This window comes from Silene latifolia, chromosome 9 (assembly GCF_048544455.1).
Source record: "Silene latifolia isolate original U9 population chromosome 9, ASM4854445v1, whole genome shotgun sequence".
In the NCBI taxonomy this organism is placed as follows: domain Eukaryota; kingdom Viridiplantae; phylum Streptophyta; class Magnoliopsida; order Caryophyllales; family Caryophyllaceae; genus Silene; species Silene latifolia.
In genome coordinates this window covers 175,099,217-175,125,744 of record NC_133534.1, presented here as the reverse complement: position 1 = coordinate 175,125,744, position 26,528 = coordinate 175,099,217, and the positions used below count along the sequence as shown (strand labels likewise).

At 35.6% G+C, this 26,528-nt stretch overlaps 1 protein-coding gene across 1 annotated transcript in view; it reads left to right on the top strand.

Annotated features, from left to right (window-relative positions):
- Positions 1-9,989, top strand: part of LOC141601921 (uncharacterized) — a 28,865-nt gene extending 18,876 nt beyond the window's left edge. Inside the window, exons 7-9 of the mRNA XM_074422226.1 lie at positions 6,313-6,616; positions 6,801-7,044; positions 7,152-9,989. Of these exons, the coding sequence (XP_074278327.1) occupies positions 6,313-6,616; positions 6,801-7,044; positions 7,152-9,989 (3,386 nt within the window). The remainder of the gene's footprint in view (positions 1-6,312; positions 6,617-6,800; positions 7,045-7,151) is intronic.
- Positions 9,990-26,528: the final 16,539 nt, after the last annotated feature.

Sequence of the window (26,528 nt, the reverse complement as noted above, 5' to 3'; positions counted from 1 at the left end):
TAATAATAATAATAATAATAATAATAATAATAATAATAATAAAAAAAAAAAAAAAAAAATAATAATAATAATAATAACAATAATGTCATATGGAGTATTTAATAAACATATATAATTTAAGAATAATAATAATGTCACATGAATTTGCCATGTCACATGCCAGTCACAATTTAATTTGTCGTGTCACATTTAATTTGCCATGTCACATTTGCCACGTCACAATTAATTTGCCATGTCACATTAGCCTTTTAATTATATTTTATAGATATATGACCCATTTTATTTATGTGATCAAATATCACTAGTCAATTTGTTGATATTTATGAAATGATATTTATGTGATAAATATGCATTTAATTAATTAGTAACATGTATCATACTACATGTGACATATTATGTGACAAATGACAAATTGACAAAAATAAAATGGTAGTCCATTTTATAAAGATGGACCGAAATAAGAGTGTAAAGGGAGTTAGTGGGTGAATTATTTTATGAGATAAAATAAGCTAATGATCACTAACCTACAACTAGCCTTACAAGCCTAAGGTATAGAAAAGAACAAAAAGAAAAGTGAAGGACCATATATTGGTCCCTTTTGCCTCACCAAACCGTGTGGCCTCTCTACTAGTTGGAGGGCTTTTGTTCTTTTATTATGATCACTCTCTACCATTCAAAACACATGCAAAAGTTCATGAATTATTTCTCTCTTTAATCTTCATCAAAAAGGATGAATTTTTGATTCAAATTTGTTCAAAAGATTACTAAAATTATCAATGTAATATATGAGTATTAGTAATCAATTTTAAGGTAAACCACAATATAAATATCTAGTACATATTAATTTGTGGGTTTGAGGGATAGTCTTGGGTGCAACTAATTGGAGGGCTTCTATTTTGAGGTCATGTATGTTCATCCAATATGGAAAGCTCAAGAACTAAAAAGAAGGAGATCTTGTTGGTGCCTATTCGACCGAAATTCATATGGTGAGAAAATAATTTCTTCACTTATTTATTTTAGTTTGCATGCATAAGATCTAGAATTTATTTTATGACTAAATAAATTTGAAACATATAAGAATATGTTGTATAATGAGATATAGATTTCTAACAAGCGGTATCATGAGCATAAGGTTGTTTGCATGCAAATCGGTTATAGTTTTTCTGAGTTATACGATTAACATATAAAACTTGTAAATTTGTGTTATTATGATATATCACGAAATAAATTTATGCATGTTAAAGTTTCTGGTCCTAAAATGTTTTTAGGATATTTTGGTTAATTTATGGATTTTTATTGTTTATTTTATACAATAATGACATTAAAATGTGATTTTTATGATAAAAATGGCATTTTTGGACGAAAATTAGCTAAACTTCGAATTTTCCAGTGGTTTTTGGATATGTTTTCACATATATTATTTTTAGATGATCTGGAAATTTTCATAATTTTATGAGTTATTATGCTCGAAATATGGATTTTTCATGTTTAAAATCGAATTTAAATGAAAAATAGGTTAATATGAGAAATATTTCGAATCTGGTCATAGAAATTTAGTATGTTGTCACATGAAATTTTACAAGATGTGTGTAAAATAATAGGCTATAATGAAGTCTTCATGCATGATTTATGAATTTTTGATGAAAAATAGCATAAATAGTGACTTAATTAGTGAATAATTGCTAAAACATACTTCATGACTAAGGAAAAACGTCACATGTTGCATTTTGTTATCTTTTTCAGATATAAAATTGAAAAGTTGATGAATATAATTTTTCTCATGTTTTTATGATTTTTATTGATAAATCCGATAAACCGCAACATTGTTTTTCCGGAAAAATTTCGAAATTTTTAACCTAAGTTTTTGAACATTATGAGTGTCATGGTATTTTTTCCAGAATGTTCATGAGTTTTAATTTCAAATTTTGAATTTATTTAAAATTTTTGTGATTTAATTGAAGTTTATAGCATTTTATTATAATTTTTGAGTCCATTAATGAACAATTTTAAGTAATATAAGTTAATTATAGTCAAGTAATTAGTAAAGACTAAATTTTGAATCCTAAGAGGTTAGGGTAATTAACTTGTGCATAAATATGAATTTATGTAATTTTTGTGATTATAAAATGTTGAAATCACGCAAATCCGTAAAAACCGTGTAATATACGATATTGGCTCCTTAAAGGCGATTTAGCATTAAATTGGGCATGTTCATACATATTATAATGCTGCATTTTATTTATGATTGTCATAATTTTATTTTATGTAATTTTTGAATTATGTAATTTTACTTAGTATGGCCTTAGTTTTTAATTGATATTACCCGAAATGTATGGGAATATCAATTCGGTTGTAATTTATTGTGATCTCGTATCACCGTTTTGTAATTTAATAGATTTATTTTATTTTAATTACAAATGTATAATAGAAAATTATGTAATTTGTTATGTAATTTATTTATTCCGGAGATTCTTGAAGACGATGTCACTCAAGAAGGCGATACATAAAGACGGTGTTACCTCGAGATGCGTGCCAAAATCGAAGTTCAAGGGACCAATGGAGTTGGTTTCCGAATATGTAATAGTTAATTAGATTTTCTATTTTAGGAAGGCCATACTAGGATTTATTTTTATGCTTTGCATTTTATTTATATGTCACATGCATCGCTAAATCGTCATAACTAAAACATGCATCTTCTTTCATCGAGTTTATCGACCGTGTCAATTAAAATTATCGTAGTTCACCGCTTTAGTTCACTTAAAATGTGATAGATAATAAATTGACATGACCTCTCGCTAAAATAATCAATTGAGACATAGCCTTGCCAAGTAGTAGAAACCATGAAAACCTATTTCGCGAGGGAGTGCACTCGGCCCTACCGGGGTACAAACCTTGTTACGTAGGGGAAGTGGGTGATAAATGTCTATCCACCGAGTTCATATTGATGAGGGTTTCATCGGCCATACCGTGCCCAAGTTGATGTGGATTTGGATCATGGACACATTTATTCGAAATTTGGATTGAGCTCAACGGAAGTATTCGCGATCGTAGCCACATGTGTTCCGGGCTATAGATAAATATTAATGTAATTTTATCGACCAAGAGTTCTAGAAGTAGAATCGATTAAAGTGTTAATCCACCGAGTTATATTGATAAGGGTTTCATCGGCCCTACCGTGCCCAAGTTAATATGAATTTGGATCTTGGAATCATTTATCATAGTTGGGTAGAGGTCACTATGTAAATGCTTTACTTGTTATTTACAAGTATTAATAAAACGATAAATGTTAAGTTTTCACTATTCCGTTATCATATTGTTCTATTTCTTTACCACAATTCATATACGATATCATTTCGATTTTTGATTCAAATCTCCATTAAAACATCGTAACTAAAGACAAATATGAATTTGCTTCTAAAACCTCAAATGAACCATTGCTAAGGATCTCTTGTAAAGAATATAGATTAAAGTTATTCATTATCAAACAGGTTTTTGATTCTTGACTAACACATCTACTTACAATGGATTATTTTTCATATACTTAATTGAATTAAGTACCTTGAAATGATAAATTGTTTTGGTAATTAGATTTGGTGGAATTCATAATTGACCAAAATAACGCAACCACTTCAATGAAAGTTTTAAGATTAAAACGAACAAATGAAGAGCAATCTTCATGAATTCAAATTTTGCTTCTCAAAGCAAAGACTCATTGAATTGAGTGGGAGCATTCTCTTAAACCGTTAAGATGAGGACGAGGTTCAAGAAGTAAAGATTATAATGGAATTAATACAAGGTAATGTTAAAAGTAAAGTTATTGAGAATGACGATACTAAACCTATCAATCCCGACCGATAAAGTTTCCATTGTCTTAAATGTTGGACACTAGAAAGGAAATTACCCCAAATTATTGAAGAATCAACAAGTTAGTTGTGGGACATCTAATGGGACCTTCTTCTTTAAATGTTTATTTGATTAAACATAAATTTTGCTAGTACTACTTCGTCAATATTAGAAACCGGTGGTGGTTTTCATCATTATGTTTGATACATAGGATGATTAGAATATGACGACTAACAACAATAATGTCGAGAGATAGAGTAATTGTGTACTCAATCTAGTTTTTGGATTTAAAGTTGTACTTAATTGTGACTATTAAGTGCATAAACTCTAAATAAGAATATAAATTTGTTAAGATACAAAAGAGGTTTCACTATTGTGACCCTATACACCACGATTTGATGAATGGCTAGCCCATTATCAAGGTGAGTATATTCTAAACCAAACTAGAATGATATATCATGAAGATGATGCAAGACTCAAATTGGTAACCCAAGATTAAACCTTAAATTCTGGAATAATGAACGCAAAGAGTTATCGAGTACTCTTGAACCATTAGATTGTTAATGGTATATGCGTATCTTGTATTCAAAGAAAGATGTCTCGTGCCTTTTGGTTGAAAAGGAGATCGAGGTTGTAAATCATTGATCCAAAATAGGTTGATCATTTTCTTTTACCAACGATTTAAGTTAATACTAATATGTTCACTTAATAAGGTAAATAGAGAAATCTTTGAAAAAGTTCAAAGAGTTCAAGGAATCACGATTTAGTCGTGATGGGATTATCAAAGTGAAGACTTTGATATAAGACAAAGGAAATGTGATATAGTATGACAAGTTAATCTCTCTTAGCACGCATTATGGAATAATGTGTGGGATAAGAAATCAAACGCTATTCGATATGGTTTGGACTTCAATCAAGTTACTTTGAGTTACTTGATCCTTTTGGGGATTTTATCATTTTTGTCTAAATTATTTTTCCACTAAATCGAATCATATGAGATATGAAATGGTAGAGTACCATTTTTGTAAGTTTTCACAAGAAACAAATGCTCATTTTTCCCTTTCAATTATCACGAGTACGACGGGTTTGCGGCTCGTGAAGCTGTCTTTCTAAAATACAAGTTTATTTCTAGAAGACAGAGTGGGAGAAATTATTCAAGAGCCACAAAGAATGCCACAGAGAATGTTATATCGCAAGAAACTGGTCTTTCTTGGCTACATGAGACATTTTGTGCAAGACATTGTTTCTTCAAAACCTAGGAGGTTAAATTCGTCACTTGTTAAAGATGATGAATTCATGCTACTTTTAAAAAAGTAAAGAGCTTATAACTTACAAAAGAAATCGTTTGATTCAAAGTTGATTACTTCTAGAAAGTAATGAACATATGACTTACATGAGAGTGTTTAAGTCACAACTCAATACAAGGCTTAGAGCCATGAAAATCCGAAATAAAAAGGCTTGATTAGTGACAAAGGGTTTTGCACTAATAAAGAAAGATGTCAAAGCAAGATTGGTGGCAAAGAGTTTTGCACCAGTTGAAATGCTTAAGTCTATTTGGATCTTCTTAGGGATTGTGTTTCATTATTATTATGAAATACATAGCGAGTGAATCTAAAACCCACTTCTTCAATTAGAAGGAATGTATTCAATACATGTCTTGAGTTTTGTAGATTCTTGCAATCCTAAGATAATGTGAAACTTAAGAGAGGGTCTTAAGTAGGACATCAATGAGTTGGAATCAACATTCTATAATAAAAAAAAATACCACATGAACACTGAAACTTTGACTATTTCTAATATAACACTGTTTATTTTGAATGAAACCATTACTCCCTCCTATTCACAATAAACCTCCTATTTCATTTTGACACAAAAATTAAGAAAACACACTACTCCACCATATAAATAAATTTGAACCACACAAATACACTACCCCCCACCATACAATTAAATTTGGACCACACAAACACTTACCAAAAAAAGAAATAGGGAAGTTATTGTGAATAGACGGAAATGGAAATAGAGAGTTTTATCTTGAATAGGAGGGAGTATAAGTAACTAAATTACCCTAAAAAGTAATATTTACAAATTTTTGGGATCAACTTAAAAATAGTTTAAGTATTTGTGACTTAAAAATTGAGAAAATATTGCGGTCATACAAAAGAACGGTCTCACAAAAAATATTATCGTTATATAGAATTTAGAACATAATCAACACAAATATTTATTATAATATTTATGTCATAATAATAATAAAAAATGATGCTCAAAAGTCATGAACTTTGCTCCATATTTATGCTTATATTAAATTTGATAATAATGAAAAAGGATCTTCAAAAGTCATAAAAAATATCCTCAATTTTTTATATATTTTTTATGGTTAACAAAATTTGTGAGACAAAAAAATATCTAAAACATTAAATGCAAATAGCATAACAAACATTAAAATTTGGCCTTTTTAATTTCTAGATAAATTAAAAGTTACTCCACCTAAGACTGTGGCACCTAGTGTCCCCACTCCAGTGGTTACTCCTGTGGTTCAGAGAGCTCCTCCTGTGGTGATGACTAAGGGTCCTGTTACTGAGCCTTCTATGCCTAGAAGGATGTTGACTAGATTGATGAGGGGGGATACTGCTGAAAGGAGGCTGTTTACTCCTGGTGGATTGTCTTTTATGGAGTCATTGACTCTTTCTCTCCAAAAATCTAAAGCAGGATTGATGGAAAGGGTTTTGTTTGAGAAAGGAGAATCTAGTAATCCTCATACTGATAATGGGTAGCTTGGGGTTCTGGAATGTTCGAGGTATGAATAAAACTAGTAAGCAGAATGAAATAAAATGGTTTCTCAACCACAATAAAGTAGGTTTATTTGGTTTGTTGGAAACTAAGGTTAAGTCTATAAATTGGAATAAAGTTAGGAGTAGCCTATGTGAAGATTGGTCTGTCTGCACTAATTCCAGTTGTCACAAAGGTGGAAGGATCTGGTTGATTTGGGATCCTGGTATGTTTGTGGTGACTATTCAGGAGGTTACTGCTCAATGTATTCATGCTCAAATTATGGATAGGGGAAGGAATATCTCTTTTTGGCTGACTATGATCTATGGCTTGAATAAACCAGCTGAGAGAGACAGTTTATGGCAAAGTCTTAGGAAGTATCCTCATAGCATTAAGGGGCCTTGGATAACTTGTGGGGATTTTAATGCTGTGATGGCCATTGATGAAAGAATTGGAGGAGCACTGTTACATGGCATCGGGCCGACATCAATCCTCTTAAACAGCTGGTGCAGGGGTGTGAATTGTATGAACTTAAGGGGTGTGGATCTTTTTACACTTGGACAAATAAGCATGAAGCTGGGGATAAGGTGTATAGTAGGATTGATAGAGTTTTCACTAATGAAGACTGGTTGACTGTCTTTCCTGGAAGCTATGCAAACTTCCTTCCTGAAGGTTTATTTGATCATTGCCCATGCCTTATTAACTTTGAGGAAGCAGTTCAGAATAGGAAGATGCCTTTTAAATATTTCAATATGTGGGCTAGTGCACCTAATTTCCTGGAAACTGTTCAAAATAGCTGGGAACCTGAAGTTAGGGGCAATGCCATGTTCACTGTGGTGACAAAGCTCAAAAGATTGAAGCAAGATTTGAAGGCATTGAACAAGGAACAATTTAGTGACATTGAGAATCTTACTCGTGTTGCTGAGTTGTCATTGGAGCATTATCAAACTTTGCTTAGGGAGGATCCTCTTAATGAGAGGGTGTGCCAGGCTGAGAGTGAGTGTGCCAAAGAGGTCAGGTTATTACAACAGGCTAGGACAGATTACTTGCAGCAGAAAGCCAAAATTTCTTGGGCTTTAGATGGTGATGAAAACTCTGCTGTTTTTCATCCCAGTATTAAAAAGAGAAGGAGGAAAAATAAAGTTTTCCAGGTGAAGGACATGGGGGGCAAGTTATGCTCAAAAAATGAAGAGATAAAGCAGGCTTTTGAGGAGTTTTATATCTCTCTGTTGGGCACCTCTCTGCCAGTATCTCAGGTGAACAAGAAGATTGTCCAGTCAGGGCCTTACCTTACAATGCACCACTGTGAGGTCTTGATGGAGCCTGTTACTGGGGAGGAGATTAGAGGAGCTATTTTCTCCATTCCAGGGACTAAGGCCCCTGGTCCAGATGGCTACAGCAGTCAGTTTTTCAAAGATTGTTGGCCCATTGTGGGGAAGGAGGTTATAGCAGCTGTTCAGAATGTGTTCAGGTCAGGGCAGTTACTTAGGCAGTGTAATAATACTATCCTCACTCTTGTGCCTAAAGTAGAGATTCCTGAGTCAGTATTACAGTTTCGCCCTATAGCTTGCTGTAATACTATATACAAGTGTGTTTCCAAGGTGATTTGCAACAGGCTGAGTAGAGTGCTCCCAGATATTGTCAACCCTTCCCAGAGTGCCTTTGTTAAGGGGAGAGATATTGTGGGCAATATACTTATATGCCAGGACCTCATCAGGTTATACAAGAGGAAAAATTGTTCACCCAGAATGTTGATGAAGCTAGATCTTCAAAAGGCGTATGATAGTATTGAGTGGGGTTTTGTGGAAGGGATGTTGAGAGCACTAAAGTTCCCTCAGCATATGATAACTTTGTTAATGAATTGCATTACAACCCCATCCTTCTCTATTGCTTTAAATAGGGAGGTCTTTGGGTTTTTCCCAGGCAAGCGTGGACTGAGGCAGGGAGACCCCTTATCCCCCTTGATCTTTACCCTGTGCCTAGAGTATTTGAGCAGAACTTTGATGGTAACCCAGAGGCATCCAAAGTTCAGGTTTCACCCCCTTTGCAAAAGAATTGAGCTATCCCACTTATGTTTTGCAGATGATCTGATTCTTTTTTGCAAAGGAGAAAGGGCTTCTATTGAATTGTTGTTGCAAGCCTTCAAGTTCTTTTCCAAGGCCTCTGGTTTGAAAATGAATAAAGGGAAATCTAATTACTATTGCAATGGTATGGATGATTGGCTGGTTCATGAGATAGGAAGGGCAACTGGCATGAAATTGGATACTGTTCCCTTTAAGTATCTGGGGGTGACAGTATCACCTAAGAGATTATCAATCCTGGATTGTACTAGGTTGGTTGATAATGTTGTGGATAGGATAAGAGGTATGGGGGCAAAGCATCTTTCTTATGCTGGCAGGATGGTTATGATTAGGGCTGTTCTCAGTACTCTTCACAATTATTGGGCTCGTATTTTCATTCTCCCCAAAACTGTGCTGAAAAAGATTGACTCAATTTGTAGAGAGTACCTTTGGCATGGGCACCATGATAGTTCTAGCCCAGCTTTAGTTGCTTGGGATCGTGTGTGTAGGCCTAAGAGGCAAGGAGGGAGTGGATTACATAATTTGATGCTCTGGAATATGGCAACAGTGGCAAAGTATGTGTGGTGGATTGCGACAAAAGCTGATCATTTGTGGGTTAAGTGGGTGCATGCAATTTATATCAAAGGCAGGAATTGGAAGGATTATGAACCAACCTCTAATTCGAGCTGGGCTTGGAGAAAGATTTGTCAGGCAAAAACTACATTCAAGGAACTCTTACAGCCTGGTTCTGGAGTGATTGCTTTTTATTCTACTGATTTGGGATATACCTGGTTACAAGGTCAGGATACTGGTTGTGCGTGGTACCCATGGATCCTTAATACGTGGGTGGTCCCTAAACATGGTTTTATCAGTTGGTTGATGGGTCATAATAAGTTACTTACTCAAGATAGATTGATGAATATGCAGATCACTCAGTCAAATTTGTGCTATCTTTGTGGTTTGCAGCAGGAAAATCACTGTCACTTATTCTTTAAGTGTGAATACAGTAGGAGATGCTGCAGTTTGGTTGTTGTGTGGTGTGATGAGGTGCTACCTGATGAAGAGTGCATTCAATGGTGGTGTCAGAAACGTTACATGAGTCTCAGCAAGAAGAGAATAGTTGGGATTATTTTGGCTGGCCTGATTTATCATGTGTGGATGGCTAGAAACAAGTGCAGGGTGGAACAGGTTGTGCTTCGTCCTGAGCAGCTTGTCAAATGTGTTCAGATAGATGTTTGTAATAGAGTTAAGAAGTTTACGACTAAGTGTCAAAAGGCAAATGTTAAAACGTGGTTAGATAAATTTGTCAAGTAATGAAGGAAGTTAGTATAACTATGCCTTCTAATAGTTGTAATTGGAGATTATGATCTTTTAATGAGAAGCTTACATTTTCCCAAAAAAAAAAAATTTCTAGATAAATTAAACAACAATTAAAAATCAAATAAAATTCATACTAAATTTTAAATTTCTACTTTATCGTTTGAATATTCTAAGCAATAGATAAATATCACATAATTCTAATTTTAGGGCGTTTATAAAATAATAAAGAATTTGTAAAGATTAAGGGCATATATATAATAAAATACTTAACATTAAACATTGACCTTTTAATTTTTCAAACTAGAATAGGTTAAACGAGAAATAAAGATTTACATCACTCTAATTTTAAACTGTTTATATGTGCAATTCCCTCTTAAATCTTATTGCAATAAACTTGCTCAATTTCAATAATTGGATACATATATAAATCTATAAATATAATTTATAAATAAAAAACAAGGCAAAATATCTACCATCTTTTAGTTTCGTAAGATAACTCTCTAAACAATTCTCATGCAATGTGGACTTTAAAAAAAAAAAAAAAAAAGCAAACCTTTTACATTTCATTTCTCCTTACTCTATATTTATGTCTATATTAAATTTGCTAATAATGAAAAAGAATGCTCAAAAGTCATAAAATTTTGCTACGTATTTATGTATATATTAAATTTGATAATAATAAAAAAAAGATGCCAAAAGTCATAAAACGCATCCTCATTTGGCTATAAATGTTTGATGGAAGACAACATTTATGAGCCAAAATAAGCCAATATCGTTTTGCCCCCATCGCCAAAAGAATTATAAATATGTGTCAATAATCTTTCTTATCATTTTATCAACATCAAGGTAAGTGTATTAAGGTTTTAAATTAATAATTTATTTATTTATTTTTAAGTTCCATTGGTTATGAAGTACTCTTCACATTTTAACCTTCTCATATATGTTGGTTTGTCCATTTAGGGGCTATCAAGATTTGTGAAGTTGTGTTATTCAAAGGTAAATACATTTACTTCTTTATGATTCAATGCCCTCTTTTTTTCATTATTTACGGGAAAATTTAAATTAATAACGATAAGGTAAATATTACATAAATCAAATTCCACCATTTGTTTGTTATTAATCACTCATTGGTTTTTGTTTTTGTTTTTGTTTTTGTAGGGATATTTCATTGGAGAAAGAAGACTATATGAAGAAGAAAATACTAGAATTGCATAAATAAATACTTCCTCCATTCCACTCAATACTATATTATAAACTAACTACAAGATTGACATCACGAATTGAATATGAATGACTAATTGTTTTTAGGTTCATAAATTTTTTTTAGGATTTCAGAAACTTTCAAAAGTATGTTTTATATGGGTATGTATTGCTTTTTTATTCATCATTGTTCCTTTGAATAATAGCTCTCATGGAATGAAATTGGAGTTGCGAGGATCTCAATCATATTAACAAGTTCGACAAAAAAATCCTATTGACATGGATAATGGCTAAATGTGAATTATTATCTAATATTTATGCGTACATGTCATATTATCTATCTAATGTATATATACAAAACATATAATGAGATTTCAATGAAATTTGTAGTAGGCTACTATATATTTAACTCATTTTATCATTTATGCAAAAATTTAAAAGGGATATTCTCTCGTGTACCCCTCAACTTTTTCATTTTCTATGATATACCCTTCTTTTCATGCAAAAAAACTTTGACCGTCAATAACTCTTGGCTACAAGTTCAGAATACGATAATTTTTTTTTTCAAATTGACCGTCTTTAAGAGGTCTTCCGTGTGAAAAAAAATTCACCGACGTTTCAACTCGTAGTCGGGAATTATGGTCGGTCAAAGTTTATTCGTTAAAAAATGTTTGACCAACCATAACTACCGGCTACAAGTTCAAAAAGCGGTGAATTTTTTTTTTCAAATGGAAGGCCTTGACGAGATAATTGGTTTGAAAAAAAAATTACCATTTCCTGAACTCGTAACAGAGAATCATTGTCGGTCAAAGTTTTTTTGTGAAAAACGAAGGGTACACCATAGAAAACGAAAAGGTTCAAGGGTACACGAGAGAATATCCCAATTTAAAATTTAGGATTTTTGACAAATTGATATAGATGATATATTAAAACTAGCATTTATAAACTTCATAACTATGTTACTATAAAAAAAAATATAATTTATGAGAATAAAAATATTGAGAAGATAAAAAAACTCTATGATTGTTTTAAGCTCCTTACATTGTGAGATTTATCATTCTCAGAAAAAAGAAAGAAAAAAAAGAGAAAATAATTCAACATTATGCATTAATTTGCCCTTTCATCTTCACTTACGAACTTTATTTATCCTAAATGACAAAGAGCCGTTCAAACTTTCACATAGAAATTTTAGTACAAATCTATACAATCTAATTAAAAGGGAACCTTAACCATTTAATTTTTTTTACATGGGTACCATGAATTACTAAACTCATTGATGATTTGAAGGTATTTTTTTTGTTTTTTTAAAACCACATGTTATTAGTATATTAATCAAAACAACAACTAAAGTACAATATATAGTTTAGTTGTCAAAGAAATAAGGCGTTAACTAACTAAATTTTATGTATTTCAAGACTACATTATTTAAATGGAACAACTAATTACTCGGACAAATATAAATAATACGATAAAAATAACAAAACTAAAACAGATAAACCCGTGAATTTCCCGGGTCACAAACTGTTAGGTTCATATACCTATTATTAGACTCCTCTAATAGTGAACAAATTAACTTGTTAATTATATGTTCCTTAGATCTAGTGCATGCATAACAAAATAATAGATTTATAAGAAAACAATGTCCCTTACATTGTTAATTTCGGTTTTATGGGCACAAGTAAGGTCTCCTACCTTCACTTGTTCTTGAGCTATGATGAGTAATAGGATGATCCTCCAAAGACTTCAAGTATAGAAGTCACTCCTCTTGATTGCACCCAAGATTATCCCTTATCCCCACTAAATAATATTTGCTAGATATTTGTTTAGTAGTTTACCTTAAAATTGATTACTAATACTCATATATTACACTAATAATATTAGTAATCTTTTATGAACAATTTGAATCAAAAATCTCATGATTTGATCAAGAAGAAGATGAATGTGTGAGAGGTTACATGTAAAGCATCTTGTGAGAGAATGAGTAAAAAAAATAAGAACAAAAAATGTCCTCTCTCACCTTGATGATTCCGGCCAAATGCTCTTATTTAGAGCATTTTGGTCTTCTCCAAAAATCACATGCATATTGTGTTTTGTGTAGGTATAGGCTAAGCTACTTTAAAGTTGTGTCATAAGTTGTTGGAGCATCTTTCCAACAACTAAATGACAAAACTATAAAACTCATCCATCCTCTTATATGGACGGTACATATGAGTTATTATGGTCCATTTTTGTCTTATAATATTTGTCACACAAATGCTTATAAGTCTTATGTTTAATTATCTTACATAATTAATTATTAATTTGATCATACAACAATTATGACACAAATTAATAAACATATATTCACTCAACTTATTGAGTAATATTTTATCATTATATCAACATATAATGGGTCCCATAATAGCTAGTTAGTTAAATTCACAACCTCTTGTAAATGTAAATAACTAATTACCTCTACCTCGAAACTTTTATAATTCCTCAACATAATTTAGTGAATTAACATATTAATCCACTAAATATGATCTTATTTAATCACATTAACATAAGATACACATTTCCTCTCATTAAAAATAAATTGTTCATTTTTAAGGAATTAATTAACTTGTATCGACATACAATTAATTAACTTTATAGATAAGGGCATCATCCTTTAGGTGTGACCTTAAGGGATCAATGACCACCACCGCCCCACACAGCGATAACGTCAAACTCTAGCAAGCCAATCGTTACCGATTAATGTTGATCAGTTGACTATATAATTGAATCATCCCTTATGTATTCTTTATATGAGATTTAATTATGATATTAAATCATGTGATCGCACTATTGTTGAGGACACATTTCCCAACAATCTCCCACTTGTCCTCGACAAGTGTGCGTCACCAATTCTCTTGTCCTATTACAATCTCCCACTCAATGCAAGGTGTCTTGCAGGTCGTACTTACATTTGATCATATCTTGAGTGGTTTTCTCGATCTGGAGATTAACTGTCTGACCGGAATTATCTATCATAGATACCTTCCGAGCGTGGCCACGCATTTCCAGTTAACTACTCCTCGAGTGGCCTTGAGATTTCAAACAACCCTGACAAGGGGTGGACAATTCCTATCGCCCTATTCCCTTCGTTCAGCCACAGTCCATCATAACCCAAAATATACCCAGTTTGACCTCATTTACGAAATCGTAGAGTATAAATCAAAGCTAATCAGAAGTTGTGCCAACTTGGGCGAATAGTCTCTAGTCAAAAGAATTGACTCATAAGAATACTATAGTAGCTCTTGCCACGACCAGGCTTTATGAATTACCGGAACTCTATAAGCGGTCATCGCCCGACGATTGTCCCATACAACCGCCTATGTGATCGACTAGTCATCCCATATGACTCTATGGCACTTGAACTTGCCATCAATCGCATCACACTCTACTCACTTCGAGACGTCACCTCATATAAGTAACTAGGGGCGAATACCATGTCAATCCAGTTCACTTTAATGGGGTTCAATTTGTCTCTACAACCCATTCGGATACGACAAAGTAGCAGGTGAGTTTTAATAAAACTCAAACGATAAATGTGATTATCACATATGAATAGTCAATACACTATTACTACTTCATATTCTATAATCTTTAGTGTATTATTAACACTAATTAAAATGCAATACAAGCTTGGCAAGTGGATATACCCGATATCCATATATTCCAACTTTATTAATTGCTATTTCCTTTCATTCAATGTCATCTCTTATGACATGAATTTCTCTAAGTATATGTCTAGACTTCATACTAGACCTGAGCTCTTTAACTTGAAAGAAGCTCCCACTGTTATCGCATAACTTGTGATAAAGTCATTTGTTGAGGGATTCACCCTTAATCCCTATGTTGACCATTTTATCACAATTTACTTAGATTCCTTTTGTAGTATTTGCAATGCGCGAAATTTAAAACACCTTTCTTAGTTTCTTTCTCCTTTGTCAATAAGACATCCTAGGATTTCAACAAATCCGTTTTGGTTTGGAAACTAAAGTTTGTGTATCCCATCAACACCTAACTTAGTTTATCATCCAAACATGTGAACGACTCCTTCCCTAATTCTTCTCAAGAATATCAAGGATGTTCTATAAGGCTCTCATAAACCATATCATGGGAATTATCTTGTTATTGACTTATTATGCCCTAGGCATATTTTTCATCACAGCACATGCGTCTGTTGGCATACATAATCGTTCTAATGGCGGAAACATTAGCAATCGATTTCATGTAATCAACAACTTAATGGGTTCAGTGAACGACTATGATTCCATCATAGTAATTCCACTTTCATCATCATGAATAAGCCATTCAACCTTGTTGATGTTACAACATATACGAAAGATCTTATCCTCATAAGACTCTCAACTCTATGCCAATATACTCTCACATAGATTCGGTTAATCTAACGTATATTGCACCCTTTCCTAGTCTCCCAATCACTCTTGCCAGAAGAGAGCATTGGTACATTATTCTCAATAATTAATATGTCATCAACATATAAGACATGGAAAAACAATTCTAGCTCCCACTTAACTTCATGTATATCATGATTCTTCAATCATGTGAATGAAACAATTCACTATAATCACATGAATGAAAAGTATAATCCTTTAATGCTAGCTTAAAACCAACTTGTGATCACTTAAGATAGCTACGCATAATATGTTAGGATTCTTAGATCTTAATCTAAGGTTTTGTGTTTGAAACACTTCCTTCTCTAAATTCCCATTTTAGAAAAGCGAATTTTTATTTGCCATTCTTCATTAAAATGAAATGCGGCAATTCCTAACACAATTTGTCTTGATCAACATCTTTATGTAAATCTTATGCATTTGTGTACTCTAAAGCTCTATTTCCCTTTAAAGAGACCCTCACTTTAAAGTAAATCTACTCATGAGCAACAATTTTCGGATTGTAATGCTTCGGCTCGTATGTAACAAGGTCATGATACTATCACTTTCACAAAGTAATATTTTTGAACAATAAGACATGTGCGATAAACTCCCACTGAACTATGCTCTCATACTATCTTCATAGATAATATAGTTCAATACCAACTCCCACTCTATAATTCAATTACTTTCACAAAGTAACATTTCAACTATAAGAGATGTTTGTGACGATTCAATCTACTCCCACTCTATCTCTCAGAAATATATCAATATTCATGAGAGATAGCTTTGTGAGTCACAAACATATATATTTAACGGAGTATTAGGAGTTTATCTAGACTATGTATTAGCTTTCAATGGGCCATCCTAACATGGCAGCTAGATAATATACGAGTCTTATCCATGTCATCTGTTTAATAGACTCTCTATTCTATGTATCTCATGGTTGACCATCCAATTAGAATTACTTGTCCGTTTTGGATTGCAAATTCCCAAAATTGAGTTCATCAACTCAAACCGACTCATATTAGTTTGATCTTATGGGTAGTGACGCTAGGTCATAATCCATCTTTAATAAATCAAATTTATTACTTAGATCTTTGCCACTACGATTGGGTCGTAATGCTTAGAACTTTATTCAATTGGTTCTCTACGTCATTTTAGAAATTTCTCAAATCTCTCAAATGCTTCACCTTTTATTTGATCAAGTAAAATATACCCTTATCTACTTGAATCATTGGTAAAAGTGACGAAGTAGTCATAAATTCCCCTTGCGGTGATGCTCATTTGAACACATACATCGGCATGTATTAGTCTCAACAAATCACTTGCTTGTGTCCCTTTACCACTAAAGGAAGTACAAATTATATTGCAAAGGAGACAAGATTCGCATATTCCATATGATTGAAAATCAAATGGTCTAATAATTCTAGTCGACACTAGCATTTTAATGCGTTTCTCATTTACGTAACCTAATTGAAAAATCAAATGTACAAATCATTTGGATAACTTGTTATGAGTCTTTTGGTGCGTATTATGTAGATATCTTTACATGAGTTGGAACTGTCTAAAACCTGTGTATCATAAAGATAAGTGACATGGCTCACATCCACGTCTATTTTCAATAAAATACAATAATTGTCTTTGAGGACAAAATATAGATCATTTTATGTCTCACATGGAAATAATGTTTTAGACTAAGTGGGAACATAATAACAATTATGTAAATCATAACTCAAAGCTATTAGCAAAAACAAGTATATAAATTTCTCTTGAAGTGGCGGCTACCCGAGCTCCATTTCATTGTCGGAGATTCATATCACTCTTGTTTAGCTTTTCCTCATTTCCAAGTCCCACTTGGAGTAACAAGCCCAACTTTGATATCTTCTAAATACTTGGGGCAATTTATGCTTCCATTGTCCCATGACATTAAAATAATGATATTCATGGTAGGATTGAATACCCATCTTGGTTTTGTGGTAGTCTCACTATCAACTTCCAATTCACAATCGGATTTGGGTTTCTATACCTTTCTTTGCTTTTCCTTTATTAATACCAATACTCCTTTTATTTGCAAGGACACTCTTGCTAGAACTCCCACTTAATTTGATATTTCTCCTTGTTTCATCAAACAAAGATATCTTGGAATTTGTGAGATTCCCCTCATATAAACCTCTTACCTGAGAGGTAGGCATGAGTATGAGGTGTAGAAGTAGTAAAAAGACAAAGATTCCCATCTTCACCAATGCTAAAGCGTAGTACTCTAATCGGGTCGTTGATATACGAGAAGCATTTTTCATAGAATGATTGGAGCCAAGAATTAATGGTGATCGGTGTATGATTATTAGATGATATTGGAGTTGTCATTGCAATTGATAAAACAAATTTGACTACAAAATAGGAAATGAAGGAATTAATTATCATCTATCGTTTTAATAATACTCGTAAATTTAACTACAAGCATTGCATTTATATAGTGACCTCCACCCAACTACATAAATGATTCCGAGATCCAAATTCATATCAACTCGGGCACGGTGAGCCGATTCATCCCTGATTAATATAACTCGGTGGATTAACCTTTTAATCGATTCTACTTTTAGAACTCTCGGTCGATAAAAATTACTCTAATTCTCATCTTTAGCCCGGAACACATGCGACTACGGTCAACAATACTTCCGTTGAGCTCAATCCAAATTTCGATGTAATAACTTTTTACTACCCCACTTCGCCAACGTAACAAGGTTTGTATTACGGTGAAGCCGGATTAACTCCCTTGCGAAATTGGTACTTCATGGGTTTCTACTATTTGGTAAGGCTTTTTCTCAATTTTTAATATGTGAGAGGTCTTGTCAATTTATTATCTATCACGTTTTAAGTGAACTAAAGCGGTGAACTACGATAATCATAATTGACACGGTCGATGACTCGATATGAAATGCATGTGTTGTTATGGCGATTTGGCAATGCATGCAACATATTAAAAGAAATGCAAAGCAATAAATAAAATTCCTAGTATGGCCTTCCTAAAAATAGAAAATCAAATAATCTATTACATATTCGGAAACCAACTCCTTTGGTCCCTTGAATCTTCAAATGGCACGCCTCCCAAGACACCGTCTTTGTCGGATCACCTTTCCGAATTGCACCGTCTTTGAAGATGCTCCATAATTACAAATAATAATAAAAATACAAAGCTATTCCTATTATACATTTGTAAAATGGAAAAACTAATGAAATAAAAAATAAAAAATAAAAGTGATACGAGATCACATTAAATTACAACCGAATCAATATTCCCTTTCATTACGGGTAATATTGATAAAAACTAAGGCCATACTAAGATAAAATTACATAATTCAAAATTATATAAATAAAAGACATTCAACAATTGAAATATGCAGCATTATAATATGTATCTATCATGCCAAATGATGTGCCAAATCGCCCTATTTAACTTACGTCGTACATATAACCCGGTTTCATGGAAATGCGTGATAATAACCTTTTAAAATCACTAATTAACACTTAAATCACATCTAAGCTCAAGTTAATTATCCTAACACATTTTAGGACTCAAAAATCAGTCATCACTAAATTTTTGACAATAATTCAACTTGATTTAATTTTATGCTCATTTTTGACCTTAAAATCATTATTTATATGAAATAAATCCAAATTAAATCATAAAAGTTTCAAAATTTGAATTTTAAATTTTTGAACATTCTGGAATAAATCCATGACACTCATAATGTCAAAAACATGGTTAAAATTTTCGAATTAATTTTGAGAAAATATAGTTGCATTTTATCGGTTTTATCTCATAAAATACATAAAGTATCCGAAAATTAAACCAATAATTTTTACAACTTTAGATCTGATTAGTGGGATATTTATGCAACTTAAAATAATTTTCTCAAGCCATGCAATATGTTTTAGCTAATTTTTGCTAAAATAGTCACTATTTATGCCATTTTTACTCAAAAATCCATAAATCATGCTAAAGAAGATATTTAAATCTAGAAATTTACATACTCTCTTTAAATACTTCATGTGACATCATATTAAAAGATCATGGCTTAATTCGAAATTTAACTAATTTTAACCATTTTACCTCATTTAATCCATTTTTATCTCATAAAAATCATAAATCATGCAAAATTAATCAAATTAACTCGTCCTTTTACATACAACTTGTAAAATATGCATGTGAGGTCATATAAATTTGCCAAGGTCAGAAACGAAATTTAACTATTTTTAGCATTTTAATTCCCATTTTAGTCATAAAAATGTAATAAAATGACCAAAAATCCTTAAAATGAGCAATAAATTTCCATGAATCATAAAAATGACCTAAAAACACTTTAGGACCAGAATATATAACATGCATGGTGATTTCGTGGCTTATACTAATAAATCACAAATTTTTAGTTTTATATGTTAACCTTTTAACTCGGAAAAACAATAACCGATTATGCATGCAACATCCTTATGCTCTGATACCACTTGTTAGGTTCATATACCTATTATTAGACTCCTCTAATAGTGAATAAATTAACTTGTTAATTATATGTTCCTTAGATCTAGTGCATGCATAACAAAATAATAGATTTATAAGAAAACAATGTCCCTTACATTGTTAATTTCGGTTTTATGGGCACAAGTAAGGTCTCCTACCTTCACTTGTTCTTGAGCTATGATGAGTAATAGGATGATCCTCCAAAGACTTCAAGTATAGAAGTCACTCCTCTTGATTGCACCCAAGATTATCCCTTATCCCCACTAAATAATATTTGCTAGATATTTGTTTAGTAGTTTACCTTAAAATTGATTACTAATACTCATATATTACACTAATAATATTAGTAATCTTTTATGAACAATTTGAATCAAAAATCTCATGATTTGATCAAGAAGAAGATGAATGTGTGAGAGGTTGCATGTAAAGCATCTTGTGAGAGAATGAGTAAAAAAAATAAGAACAAAAAATGTCCTCTCTCACCTTGATGATTCCGGCCAAATGCTCTTATTTAGAGCATTTTGGTCTTCTCCAAAAATCACATGCATATTGTGTTTTGTGTAGGTATAGGCTAAGCTAATTTAAAGTTGTGTCATAAGTTGTTGGAGCATCTTTCCAACAACTAAATGACAAAACTATAAAACTCATCCATCCTCTTATATGGACGGTACATATGAGTTATTATGGTCCATTTTTGTCTTATAATATTTGTCACACAAATGCTTATAAGTCTTATGTTTAATTATCTTACATAATTAATTATTAATTTGATCATACAACAATTATGACACAAATTAATAAACATATATTCACTCAACTTATTGAGTAATATTTTATCATTATATCAACATATAATGGGTCCCATAATAGCTAGTTAGTTAAATTCACAACCTCTTGTAAATGTAAATAACTAATTACCTCTACCTCGAAACTTTTATAATTCCTCAACATAATTTAGTGAATTAACATATTAATCCACTAAATATGATCTTATTTAATCACATTAACATAAGATACACATTTCCTCTCATTAAAAATAAATTGTTCATTTTTAAGGAATTAATTAACTTGTATCGACATACAATTAATTAACTTTATAGATAAGGGCATCATCCTTTAGGTGTGACCTTAAGGGATCAACTGACCACCACCGTCCCACGACAGTAACGTCAAACTCTAGCAAGCCAATCGTTACCGATTAATGTTGATCAGTTGACTATATAATTGAATCATCCCTTATGTATTCTTTATATGAGATTTAATTATGATATTAAATCATGTGATCGCACTATTGTTGAGGACACATTTCCCAACACAAACCCAGTTCCATATTATGTTGTCAAGAATTGAATAATCAATAAAAATTATTGGATTCTAAATATAGTTAAAAGGCTAGCAAAAGCATTAAATTTAATTCCACATCACATAGCAAAAATATTAATACTTAGAGCAACTCCAATGGCAAGCTACAAGACCTTGTAGCTTGTCTTGCCCCATATTTTTTTCTAAGCAATAAAACTTTTAAACTACAATACTCTTCAATGGTAAGCTACAATAGATATAACTTAAAATGTCCCACTAACAAATAAATATTTTAGTATAATTATTTTATTGTTTTTAAATTATTTATTTTATTATTTTAAAGGCCAAGCTACATAACTTAACAAAGCTACACCCGCTCGTAAGCAGGACGTATTTTTTGTACTCTAATGGTAAGCATACTGCTTGACAATTTACAATATTTGCAAGCATGTCTTTAAATCCAACCTGTTTCGGGTGTAATTCCTGAGCAGTATTGTTTACCAATTGTTCCGGGTGTAATTCCAGAGCAGTAGTGTTTACCACGTAAGCTTGATGAATGGATGTCCTTCCTTACTTTGACTCTTCCTTTCGGTCTCTCCTGAAACGATGAACAAACTGAGGGCTCGGCTTTGCACCGAGCGTACTCACTCCGACGCTCAAGTCAGTGAACTTAAAGGGATTAAGTTGTGTGTTACTTGACAAAGTATATTGTAGAGAGATGAGGGAGTTTATACCAGATGAATAGTGAGTTTTAGGTTAGATTGTGGATCCCCTTCTTAATGAGAGAAGTGGAGTATTTAAAGACTTTCACCTTTTGTCACGTAGTGGCCAAGTGGCCAAGTGGCTAGCAGGTGGAAAGACTGTCCTACCCTCGGCCGAGGGACCCATGGCAGGCCGGCTGACTCCATGCCGAGGGGTCTTGGACATGAGTACGCGGATATGTCCCCCGGCTGGCTGATGGCCCAGCCGAGACCCAAGTGACCGACCGACAGGCTGCGTCGGTTAGGCGGTCTAACATGTTGACTTGCTGTCTCTTAATCCTTGACCTTGCTCAATATGTTGACTCGGTCAGGGGGTGCAGAATATGCCCCATCAATTTGCCCCCAGCGTAGTCTATGCCGTGGTATGGACCTTCGATGACTGTTGAGCGTATTCTGCGCAAGTTGAAAATTCTTCCCCGGCTTCCTCTTCCTCGGCTTGCTTCTGTTCAGGCCGTACCATATCCCCCCTCCACATGGATGTGTAATGGATATCAAATGTGGAAAAGAAGATGTCGTTGGCCGGCGGGTCCAAGGTTAAGAGTGCCAGATGCGTTGATTGCCCCCGGCCGGTGCTGCCGAGCTTGGTTGATCAGCTGGCCGTTTGGCAAGTAGATAACAAGGAGCGTGTTGAAGAGGATACGTCGATTGGCATTCTGCCAAGTAGTGTGTCAAAGAAGATTGGTAACTATTGTGACGATTGACATTCCGTGGCTGCATGCTTGACATGTGTCTCGTTGTTGATTGGTTGACGCTTCATGGGCTTTGCCCTGATTGGTCGGATTGAGTGGGCTTTGCCCTATAAATAGGAGAGTTAGCCCCTGAATTTGGCCTTCCAAATTCATTCTCTCAAAAATTTTCTTCTTTTCGCTTAATTTTCTTTGACGAAACCTCTCTCTAGTCTTCGAAGCGTTACTCGGCGTAACACTCTTCCCAAGGTAAACAAACAAATTTTTCAACTTTTACTTGTTAAGTTTTTGTTGTGAACATGTCTTCTGCTGATGCCGGTCCTAGTAATCCTGCGCCGGGGGGTTCCCCGTCGCGCCTTGATGAGGAGGAGGCACTGGCCGCCATCCCGATAAGGTCTGGGGGCCCTAGGTCTCCTTCTCCTGAGGTTGATAATAAGTATTTGGATGGTTTCTCGGATGATGACGATGGCGATGATGACGGTGATGATGAGGAAAGGACTCATCATGATGAGGAGAGGCCGCAAATCCTGGACCACGGCGACGCCTGTAAGATCGGCCCTGATCGTGCTTGGACCCATAAGTTTGCCAGTTGTTCTGGTCCTGACTTTTTCGAACATCATTTCTCCTTCGGCAGGGAGTATAAGATTGTTATTCCTAGAGAGGGTCAGGCCGTCTGTTGCCCTCCCCCGGGTTGTATCGGTGTATACATGAGACACCTGGAGTATGGGCTCCGGTTTCCTCTCAATGTATACGTTTGTTGCCATAATTAAGGCAATGAACGTTCTTTCGTGGGCGCATTTCGCATCCGTTGGCCATCAGGACGCTTGTTGGCTTTGTGTGGCTATGTCAGTTTAAGGGGAAGGCCCCAACGGTGAACCTATTCCGCCGGCTTCATCACCTTCGACTGAATGTCCAAGGTGGCAGGGGGTGGTATAGCATACAGACCGAGCCAGGTTATCTCACCGTCCCCAAGCTCACTTCCTGCAAGGACTGGAAGAAACGGTGGGTATATGTTGAGGTTCCGGGGATTATCCATTGCCTCGGTCCTTCCAAAGACCAAGTCAATTTGCGGTGCGAGAGCAAAGGGGAGCGTGAGAAATATGTCTCCTGGGGCAAGCTTAAGATGGACGCCTTGAAGGTCCCTCTTAATGCGGACGAACGGCGGACAATGAAGTTGTTTGAGATCGAGAAGGATGGGTCGCCGAAGGGATGGATGCCCCCGACGCAGATCATTCTTCAAGATGAGCCGCTCTGCCACGTCGGCCTCATACCGGCCCTAGCACAGGGTGAGTGGGGTCGGTGTGAGGCCCATCTCTGCTTTTAATGTTTCTGTTTTTTTTTTAACTTTGATTTATTTCTTTTGTTTAACTCTTGCTCCGTTTCTTTTACAGACCGTTTTGGCCCGGACCTGTCTGAGGAAATCCTCTTGAAGATGGGACTTGACAAGGACAAGAACGTTGTTGAGATGCATCTGAAGGCCGATACACGTGATCGCAGACCGGCGCCAAACGACCTTATGGACCAGCAGTTGAAGGGCCTAGATACGACGGCGGCCCAGACGAAGGTTGCCGGTAACATACCGCGCCGAAAGCGAAAAACAATGTCTTCGGCGGCGACGGCGTCAACTTCAGCTCCACCTCCAATCCCTTCAGTCCAAAAGGAGACGGTGGAGATCGTCGACATTACTGAGGAGCAGGTCACCTTGGCAGTGGAATCTCCTCTCTTCCGCAAGAGAAAAGAGACTATCGCCGCGCTGCTTCTTTGCTACACTCTGCCATCGCTACTATCTGCTGGCAAAGAAATGGGTCCTCCGGCCAAGAAGGCCAAGCACAGTACAGATCTATCCCGTGGCTCGGACTTAGCGGTTCATTAGGCGTTCCGATGACAAGCTCTCGGTATGTCCATGAATGTTGACATGGATGCTTTGATTGAATTTTTTGTAGATCAACCGCCGCCGTCACCGGTCCCGCCGAACGACGTCCGAGAAGAGACTGCGCAGCGGGTGGTAAAGATGCCACCGTCGTCTCCTCCTTCCCCGAAGCCTACCCCCGCCCAGATTAGGTCGGAGGGCCTAAGTTTGTCCAGGATCTTTGGCGAAGTGGGTGATGTGGCCGGTGCTCATATTGTGGAGCAAGAAAAGGCCATGGTGAAGTTGCCCCCCAGCTCGAGCGGCTCGGGCTTGAGCTGAGCTCGCCGCAAAGAAGGAAGCCGAGAGGGCCAAGGCCGAGGCCGAAAAGGCGGTCCTTCCGAGCGAAAACTTAGGGAGGACGCGAAAAGGCGATCCTTCTTGCCGAGAGAGCCAAGGTTGAGGCTGCGGGGGTGAAGTCGCTAAGCCGCTTTGGAGGAGCGTAACAAGCTTCAGCCGTCGTCAACTTTACCGCCGAGAAGAGGGACGAGTGGAAGTCCATGTTTAAGGCCCGGGGAAGGCGCTTCGGAATAAGAAGGCTATCATCGCCCGAGGGAGTTGGACATTGAGACGCTCCAAAGCGTCATTCTTCCTAACATGTGCGCCCAATACCGGGACTGGCCGAAAAAGCCGCCAGGGAAGTGATCGGGAGCTCTTTCTGAAGGCTCCTTTCCGTGGAAGAGATTTGACGAGCTGCTTGATGACAAGCTTGATGCTAAGGAGAAGGCCGCGGAGGCGAAGGCCACTGAGGAGGCAAAGGTGAAGAAGGAGGAGGAGGAGGCTGCGGAGAAGGCGGCCCGGGATGCCAAGGCGAAGGAGGCCAAAGAAGAGGCCGAGAAGGCAAGGGCACACGAAGTCGCCGGATCTCCTTCTCGGGTCGCCTATCAAAGATGATCTTCTTTGCGGCCGTGTGGTGGTGAGCAAAGAAGGCATAGGGAGACGGGCGGCCGTTACCAGACTCACCCGGCATCTCGAATAGCTTTAGCTGTTCGGGGGCCAACTATTGAGCCTTTCCTCCCTGCCATCTTTTGGCACTTCAAAGTTTTATGTCTGTACCCTTTTGCTGTTACTTCTTTTTTTGTAAACTTTGGTAGGTAGTGTTTAGGCTATCCCTATGGGGACGGCCGTCGTCTGCATTCTCCTTACTTGTAATCATTTTCAATAAAGCTTGTTTATTGGCCCCCGGCTTGGTCGGGGCTTTGATCACAATCCTTCACTTGTCTTCTTACGTTATTAATTGAGCGCTTTTTTCATTTTTACCTTCGGCCTGGCCGAGGCAGTTAGAATGCGTATCTCAACTGTGCTTAACGTTTTTTTTTAAACATGTGAACATGTTAGCGTATCGACCGTTGTGTCCCCTGCCAGGCCTTCGGTTGGCCGAGGCGGCTAAAGGTTACGGCTCGACAGCGTTCAGATCAGAGACATCTTGATCGCTTCCCGCCAGGCCTTCGGTTGGCCGAGGCGGCTAATTGCGTCTCAACAGTACTTATACGTTCCTAAGGCATGTTGGTCGCTTTCGCGAGTATCAAGCTGTTGGTAGTGATCGCCGTGGCGTCTACTTCTTGGGGTGACTGCCCGGCTTGGGCCGTGGCGTCTACCTCGATATGACTACGGAGGGGATAAACACTTTGATGGAAAACTTGGATGATTCTTCATTAGATATAAACACGCGTTGGGGTGCCAACAACAGTTTTGGACACCTCCGCCGCTATACAAAGTATTTCCTGAGGTTGTCAGT